Raw genomic sequence first — 9,140 nt, 5'->3', positions numbered from 1 at the left:
AAAAAAAAAAAAAAAACCAAAATATAAAACACAAGAAAGAGGGTTAAAAACTAACTTACCTTCATCTGTCAAATTTTCTCGAAACCCACTTATATTTAGTTTGAGTAAACTTTCAGGTAAACATAAGCTAAGATACATAAGGCTGTGTTGTTCAAGTCCTGTCCAGGCAAGATTTAAAGATTCCAGTCTGAAAAAGAAATAGTATTTATTGTAGTCAAATCGAATGTTAAAAGTTGGACAATCAAACATTAAAAATGACAAAATCAAAAGAACAAGGACATACACACGGAATGTATTAATTTGATGCTCGGTAAAGGTGGTAAAAAAGAGTAGGTTTTTAACATTTCAAGCATAGCTCTTCATCAGAAAGGAAAACGGAAAAGTCCAAAGAAGGAAAAATTTCACAAACAGCACGTGGTTATATGGCTGAAGTGTATACTGTATTTTCAGGCATAAAGGCACACCCTAATTAACAAAAATATAAAAAACTGCAGCTAACCCCAAATCTCCTAGCTGAATGTCTTACACATTTATAAGTATAGGAACAATGAAAATTTAGTCTGACACCTTTTGGTCAGCTATTATGGTAGGCCTAGTTACATTACAAGATCCTAATTGGGTGGGGGGAGTAAGCAGGGTGTATTTTAGCTTGATGTAGTAATATTTGTGATAATGACACAAATAATGAAGATAGAAAAAAAAATATTACTGCAGTAATGATAGAAGAATCATAAGTAATAAATGGTGAACTGACTTACTTTCTGCAGTTGGAAGCAATAGGCATGAGGCCATTATCTGTGATTCCTCTGGTCATACACATATTCAGAACTTCAAGCTGCTTGTTTTCACCAATATAACTGGAATGAAAATATAAACTCTTCATTAAACCTTTGGAATTATTTCAACACCACAAGGCATAGGCTGGGTAACTATGTATCTCCTTTACAGCAGCACACTTGTTTATCCTCATTCTTGATCACTCTCTCTTTCTCTCTGGCTGGGTAATCATGTACCTCCTGTTTTTGCCTCTTTGTCTCTCTGTTACACTTTAATCTTTCATCATTTGAGACAAGATCCCCTCCTCCCCTTTCAAAGAATCTTTGCCTTGCAAGTTACTTGGTGACCCTGCCAGTGCTGGTGCCATGTAAAAAGCATCCAGTCTATACTGGCATTTGGAAGGGTATCCAGCTGTAAAAACCATGCCAAAACTGACCTCGCATGTGCTCATGCCGTGTAAAAAGCACTCAGTCCACTTTGCTGTATGGTTGATGTTAGGAAGGGCATCCGGCTGTAAAAACCATGCCAAAACAGACACAGAAATCTGGTACAGTCTTTGGCCTGGCCAGCTCCTGTCAAACCATACATATATATATATATATATATATATATATATATATATATATATATACATATGTATGTATATATATATATAAAACAAGCTTCTTTCAGTTTTTATCCACCAAATCCACTCAGAAGGCTTGTTCCAACCCAGGACTATTGTAGAAGACGCCTGCCCAAGGTGCCACACAGTGGGACTGAACCCAAGAGCACACAGCTGGGAAGTAAAGCTTCTTAACTACATAGCTATACCCGAGCCTGAATATTATGTAAAACAATTACCCACCCTCCTTACTTACCTACACACAGCATCATCAACGTCACAACTTTCAAGGCTCAATTTACGCAAGTCATGGCACTTAGCCAGAATCTCACCTAAGCCCTTCACAGATATATTTGCTATACTCAAATCTAAATACTGCAGCTTAGAAAGCCTGTAAGTAAAAAAAAAAGAAGAAAAAAAAGATTTAGTTCACAAGAAAGCAAGGTATAACCATTTATGACTACAATTTTCATGAATAAATTTGTTATATAATTACTTCAGAAGGTAAAGAGGAAAATATACAAGATGCTAATTGGGTGGGGGGAGCAAGCAGGGTGTATTTTAGGTTGATGTAGTTATATAAAACTTCAGCATATCACAGGCAAGATGGCACAAGGCCAACATGTATAAACACCCAGGCCGATTGATCAGCCTAAGTGATACAAGCTGAAAGAACTTTGAGGCTGATCCATCGGCCTGATGGAACAAATGTTGTGGATGGTTGGTTTTGAAGTGCAAAAGCTAATCAGGGATTGTCTTTCAATAGATGTATCTCAATAGAGAAAAAAATTTGGTCTTTTTAACTACACATACCAAAATACCATGTATCTCAAAAGGGTTAAACTGGTGTTTGGAACATAATTAACATGAAATTTTGATGGACCAGGTTCCATTGTCTGTTCTGGCATGGTTTCTATAGCAGGATGCCCTCCCTAATGCCAACCACTCTACAGAGTGTACTGGGTGCTTTTTATTTGGCACCAGCATAGAAGAAATTTGTTTCTCAACCACATGGTTTCATATTTAGTCCTGCTATGATGCATTTTGGGCAAGAGTTTTCTATTACAGCACCTGGCTTACCAGAGCCTTGTGAATGGATTTGGTAGATGGAAACTGAAAGAAGCCCATCATATACATTTGTATGTATGTATGTATGTATGTATGTATGTATGTATGTGTGAGTGTGTGTTTGTGTCATTTTGTCTTGATATGGAGTAAGTGTGATAAATATTTATTTCCAATATTCTGTGGAAACAGGTCTGGCCATGGAAAAATATTACCTTGCTTTGCTTGGAAACAGGTGAGGGTTGGCGACAGGAAGAGCATTTGGCCATAGAAAACTGCCTCAATAAATTCTGTCTGATCAATGAAAGCATAGACAAATGGACAGTAAAACCATGATGATGAAATAGGCGCAGGCATGGCTGTGTGGTAAGAAGCTTGCTTCCCAACCACATGGTTCCAGGTTCAGTTCCACTGTGTGACACTTTGGGCGAGCATCTACTATAGCCTTGGGCTAACCAAAGCCTTGTGAGTGGATTTGGTAAACGGAAACTGAAAGAAGCCTGTCATATACATATATATATATGTGTGTGTGTGTGTGTGTGTGTGTGTGTGTCCCTGCCATTCCTTGACAACCAGTGCTGGTGTGTTTATGTCCCCGTAACTTAGTGGTTTTGCAAAAGAGACTAATAGAACGAGTACTAGGCTCACAAAGAATATGTCTTGGGGTCAATTTCTTCGACTAAAACCCTTTAAGGCAGTGCTCCAGCATGGCCACAGTTAAATGACTGAAACAAGTAAAAGAATAAATTACTTACTTTGTAGAACTGAAGACACTGGTTGGACCAGTGTAGATTGGAGAAGAGATCTGAAAATATAAAAAAAACAATCAAAAGATTCATTAATTTATGAAACACATCCTATCATTTGGTATCACTCACACTAATTTTTATGGTCACCTTTTCATGTTTGCACGGGTCTGATGGAGATGAGGCAAATTTTCCACAGCTGGATGCCCTTCCTTTTGTCAACCCTTATCCATTTCCGAGCAAGATAATATATTTCCATGGCTAGACATTCCACAGAATGTTGGGGAACAAGTGATTCATTTACAACTGAATTAATTGGTTCAACATATATTCAAATATATATATATATATATATATATACACACATATACATACATACAAAATTCCAAACGAAGAAAGCCAGTAACATTAAATAATCAGGCTTACCTCAGCTCTTGTTAGTCGGAGTACAACAACACCTCTGTTGAGAATCTGACCAAGAACTCCTTCGGTTAATGTTTTGTTGCCAAGATCTAGGCGCTTCCAAAGACATTCAGATTCCCTACAAATGACATTATGCAGAAGGTAAAGTAGTAACAAATTCTTTTACATTCTTAAACGATTAAATAAAAAAGAAAAGGGGAATTTTATTTCAGATAACACTTCCATAGAATGTTATAACAATCCCTGCACAATAAAATATCTACAGATGTTGTTCTCGGACTCACAAGTTTTTGGTAGAATTAGCCCCCACCTGTCCATAGTCAGGGTTGAACCATAGATTTCAGCACTTGAAAATTTTTTCTCAAAGTTTCAGGCTTGAACAGTGCATGCATGTGTGCGCGAGTGTGCATGAAACCACCAGTTGCTCATGCATGCAACCCCCCACCATCTTCAATGATGTCCAAAGGAAAGTCAAGGTCAATATAACTTGGTCCCACAGTATCGTCACAGGTATTGCCATCAGAATAAAAAAGGGAAAAAGAGTCAAAATTGATACTAAAAGAATCCCTATCTGGTACACTAACAATTCTGCCAATCCATAGACCTAGATTGGGGTTTTACTGTAAATGACCTTAAAAGGATGAAAGTCAAAGTTGACTGTGGAGGAATTTGAACAGAACAGATACCACAAGGAAATCTATCCAAGACTCTAAATGATTCTGCCAGCACAGCTAGGTACATGCATGGCTGTGTCAGTAAGAGGCTTGCCTCCCAACCATATGGTCTTGGGGTTAGTCCCACTGAGTGGCACCTCGGACAAATATCTTTTACTTTAGCCCTGGACCAACCATGGCCTTGTGAGTGAATTTGGTAGACAGAAACTGAAAGAGACGTGTCATGTATGTGCATTTGTGTCCTCCACTACTACTTGACAACTGATGTTGGTTTGTTTACATCCACTGTAATTTAGCAGTTTGGCAAAAGAGACCAATTGAATAAGTAACAGGCTTAAAAAATTAAGTACTGGGATTGCAGCATGGCCACAGCTCAATGAGTGAAACAAGTTATAGATAAAAGATATAATAGAGTGAGTCTAGTGTAAATGTCTAGAATGATTCCTGCAATCACTGGACATGGGGTTTATTTAGATTTCTAATATTGGGAAGAATTCTTCAATATATTTAGGAAAAGATATTGGACAAAGGGTTGAAGTGTTTCATTAGCTACTTACATGATTCTTTGCCATTTTTTACACACTTGCGCACACTTGGTAAGTACAACTTTGGGTAAATATTTGAAGATATTCAGCAGAACCAAGTCAGGAAGCATCTCAGCCAAACCTGCAATGAAGAATTGGCAAGCCTATGAATTCACAAATGGTTAAAAAAAAAAGAATCTCATATATATAAGATTTCTATCTAGTAATCATTTTAGTTCATAATTATGAAAGAGCTTAATGTTGTACATAGAATATTTTGTAACTGTGGAGGGAATGTATGGAAGATGTAGGCCCAGGAGGACGTGGGATAAGGTGGTGAACTATGATTTTTGGATGTTGAGTCTCACGGAGGTGATGACAAGTGACTGAGACTGTTGGTGATTTGCTGTGCTTGAGAAGACATGTCAAGTTTAGTGAAATTGTAGTTGTGGCCAGTGCTGGGGACACGTAAAAGGCACCCATGCTGGTGACAGATTAAAGGCCAGTAACATATAACTCCACAGAGATATGTAAACTTAATGTAGTTCTTAGGGAGAATCAATATGACACAGAATGTAACAAGGCTGCTCCAGTCTGTATGTTCTGATAGAATATGTGTAATGATATTAGCACCAAGTTGTAATTCCCTAAACTAGCAGCCTTTCACTTGGAGTAGAAAGGATAAACTTGCATGCATGGGCACCTGTCAGTTTTCATTGAGAAAAAACCTTGTTCAGGCCTGTTCATACTTGGGCAGATGCATGGTCAGACTTGACCAACGGAAGCCCTTCATTCTTATTGTTTATTCTGTTTACAAGGAAATGAATTGAGCCATTGATAGTTAAATGACATCAGTAATGTGGACAAGAAGAATCCACTTTCTACTTTTTTTTTTTTAAACTGTGATAAATAAAGATAACGAACAACTTTATGTGCAAATAGATTTTAAAATAATAGAAAGAAAAAAAATAGTAACTTACTTGAACCAGATCGACAAAGAACTTTCTTCCGCCTTCGAATGAAATCATCATCTCTCTGAGGCAAGCTCTTTAAAATACGAGGGTTCTGGGGGCTACTGCTGTCAGAGTTATTTACAAGATGACTGGTGGCCATCACGCAAGGTGCCTGAAACAATTTAACAATCACTGATTCCTATAATCTTAATTCAAGCACAAAATCAAAACAGTTTTGTTTTGTTTTTACTAATCAATTCATTTTACTGTTTTGTGTTAGCATTTGTTTGATAAATCTGCAAATGCAGATCACCATTATCATTTCACATTCATATTCCATGTTAGCAGGGAGGGGGGGGTCAGATGGTTTGACAGAATCCAGCAGTTCCTAAGACTGCATTGCACTTCAATGTCAGTTTTGGCATGGTTTCTAACAGCTGGATACCCTTTCTAATGCAAAGTACTTTATAGTGGGTACTGGGTAGCACCAGCCTGCAACACTAAGATGCTCCTTTGATTGAGTGGGGGAGGAGCAGTAGAGAAGCTTTATGCTATGGGATGAAGGATTAAAGTGAGAGAGGGGTCCAGAACAAAACAGGTTTCTTACTGTAAGGGAGCTACCCAGCTACTCACATTATAGAAGAGAGGGTAGGAGTGGCTGGGGTGGAGCTGGAAGGAGATACAAACAGTGGTGATAAGGTGTCAGGGTGAACCCTTAAAGCATTAGTCTATCTGGGGCTATAGAAGGAGACATTTACTCAAGTTGCCAAGCAGTGGAACTGAACCTGAAACCATGTGATTACAACTACTTTTTTTTTTTTTAAACCTATGTAGGTTGAAATCTCATATCTCTGTTCTGTTCTCAGGGACTGTTCACATGTAAAAAGTAAAAGGTAAACAGAAATTCTGAATTCAACTTACATCAGGAACCTGGCAACTGTCAGATATTAGGATTGCTGGTGTCTTTTCCACAGATGTTTTCAGTGGGCAACCGTTGGAATTACTATCTTGACTGTTATCTGTTAATGGGCCAACACCAAGTTCTTTGTACATGTAGTTTTCCGAATCCATGAACCAAGATTCTTTTTGTTTTGAAGCAGGATGACCTGGTAGTGAACCACTGGCTTTACGCTTTCTGTTAAGCATAAAATCAAAAGGAAATTTACGTTCCCTCTCAAATGTGTATAAAAATTGATGAGTGCACAACAAGGCTCGGCCAAGTTTATATTCTGAGACCAAGCAATTTAAAAGCAGCAACCCCTCCACAATGTCAATCACTGTACCATAAATTTGGAAATGATATATATATAATTTTATTCAGTCAAGGGATTATAGTCACTTAAGGGATGCAAGCATCCTAGTTCTTTGGTTTATACAAATGTTCAGAGAAAATTAAGTACATTAGTTTATCATTGAAACGTATAGGTATTTAAAAACTTAATGAATGAGAAAAGGAAGAATCTAAAAAATTGATGTACAGATGTTATTTATTCAAAGATATTCGAATTTATGTAGAGAAATTCCTGAATATGAATGTGTGTGAGTGTGTGTATGTTTGTCTCCTTGTCTTGATATGGTGTGATTGTTGTAAAGGAAAAGCTAATTTCTGTTTGGAATCTATCACAAACTTACTATAACTAAACTTTCACCTGTAAAAATGGTTTCATAAATAACAAAACAGGCGTCATCCCAGCTGGCAACTGAAGTATAAATTTATTTGACTCATCATCAAACAACACCAAACCATGAAATTACTGGATTCGTCAGCCAGCACCAATTTCTGTTTTATGTTCTACTTTTGTAAAAACTGGTAATTTTTTGACAGAAAACTATTACTGTCATAACTGAGGTTTTATATCTGTTCTACATATAGACAAATAAAATAAAGAGAACATAAAAAACTTTAATTCAATCAGGTTGCTTGTACATTCTTTTATGTATATTTGTAGATTATATATTTTAAAATTTTCCATTTAAAAAACTTATTAAAAAATTCCTAATAAAGTCAATAAAATCCATAAGGGTAGCAAAGGGAACAATCGGTATTGAATTACATTAAATTCAGTGAAAGAGGTTTTAGAAAATATATATCACTACCGGTATGGATTTATTAAGTGTTCTCTTCCCTGTATAAATATAAATTTCAATGGCAAAATCTTTTCTAAATTATATCTGTATTTAAAAATTAAAAAAAACAACTTTTTATTCCAAATAATATTATTTCTACTCTAGGCACAAGGCCTTGAAAATTTTTGAAGAAAGGGGCTAGTCGATTACATCGACCTCAGTGCGTAACTGGTTCTTATTTCATCGACCCCGAAAGGATGAAAGACAAAGTCGACCTCGGCGGAATTTGAACTCAGAACGTAACAGCAGACGAAATACTGCTAAGCATTTCGCAGGGCCTGCTAATTAATGACTGTCAGCTCACCGCCTTTTTATTCCAAATAACATTGATATATTTAATACAAAGAAATTGTATCCAAAAAGACTTTTGATGAGAAAAGGAAAAAACTGCTAAATAAACCTTCGTTGTTAAGAGGGAATCGATATTCCAGTTACTGAATTTTGTCTCTTTTTATCATTTAAATTGCAATTATCGATTGAGAAGTTAAAGTGTGGAAACTAATAGCAGGACAGCTGATGATAAATGGTGACAAGAGATTTGAACAGACATTTCGTTGTCTTCACTTAACAACAACAACAACAACAACAATAATACTCCACGGCAGATGTCCAGACACTTCATGACATCTGGTATTTCAAAGACAACAAAACACTTAGTATCACTATGTGGTCACTTGATATGTAAGAAATAGCAAAATAGCAGCCAATTTCTGTTCAAATTATCTGAACAGATCCTTATTCAAAAGACAGCAGTCACGACTTAGAATGCCTTTAATCAATGGGTCTCTTCAATCAAGGTTGATTATAGGTTTGAACAACAAAAAGGCAAATAAATGAATGTGATGATGCACAGATGAAGAAAAAGGGTTTAGATTTTAAGCATAAAGATTTGGGCATTTTCTTTTAAATAAAGATTCGGCACCATCGTAAATGTCAACAGGAAGAAAAAGCAATCATTTTAAGAAACGTTCTATAATGCTTGGTAGATCCAAGGAATATTTAAATTTATACTAATTTTGAAACTTGATTCATACAAATCCAATCAAGTCTTATGTTAGCTATTTACTGTGAAAAATAAGAAACGAAAAAATACTAATAAATTCCTCTGAATTTGTTCCCGCTGCATTTGTTTTATGGTTTTCATTTTCTTTCAACCTGATTACGCACAAGGAAGGGCATAGCAGCTTACAGCTGATACATAGTTTAGATATCTCTCACACATGTGTGTATATATATATATATATATA

The 9,140-nt window shown here is 36.3% G+C and overlaps 1 protein-coding gene across 1 annotated transcript in view; it reads right to left on the bottom strand.

Annotated features, from left to right (window-relative positions):
* The window catches only part of LOC106872496 (S-phase kinase-associated protein 2), a 16,404-nt gene that overhangs the window by 5,568 nt on the left and 1,696 nt on the right, over positions 1-9,140 (bottom strand). The window contains exons 2-9 of the mRNA XM_052974862.1: positions 6,688-6,901; positions 5,794-5,938; positions 4,847-4,955; positions 3,619-3,733; positions 3,202-3,251; positions 1,638-1,772; positions 759-857; positions 60-187 (exon numbers count right to left, since the gene is read on the bottom strand). Of these exons, the coding sequence (XP_052830822.1) occupies positions 60-187; positions 759-857; positions 1,638-1,772; positions 3,202-3,251; positions 3,619-3,733; positions 4,847-4,955; positions 5,794-5,938; positions 6,688-6,837 (931 nt within the window). The 5' untranslated portion in view covers positions 6,838-6,901. The remainder of the gene's footprint in view (positions 1-59; positions 188-758; positions 858-1,637; positions 1,773-3,201; positions 3,252-3,618; positions 3,734-4,846; positions 4,956-5,793; positions 5,939-6,687; positions 6,902-9,140) is intronic.

The sequence above is a fragment of the Octopus bimaculoides genome, chromosome 19 (assembly GCF_001194135.2).
Source record: "Octopus bimaculoides isolate UCB-OBI-ISO-001 chromosome 19, ASM119413v2, whole genome shotgun sequence".
In the NCBI taxonomy this organism is placed as follows: domain Eukaryota; kingdom Metazoa; phylum Mollusca; class Cephalopoda; order Octopoda; family Octopodidae; genus Octopus; species Octopus bimaculoides.
The sequence above is the reverse complement of the archived record's forward strand: the minus strand, read 5'-3'. Positions and strand labels throughout refer to the sequence as shown.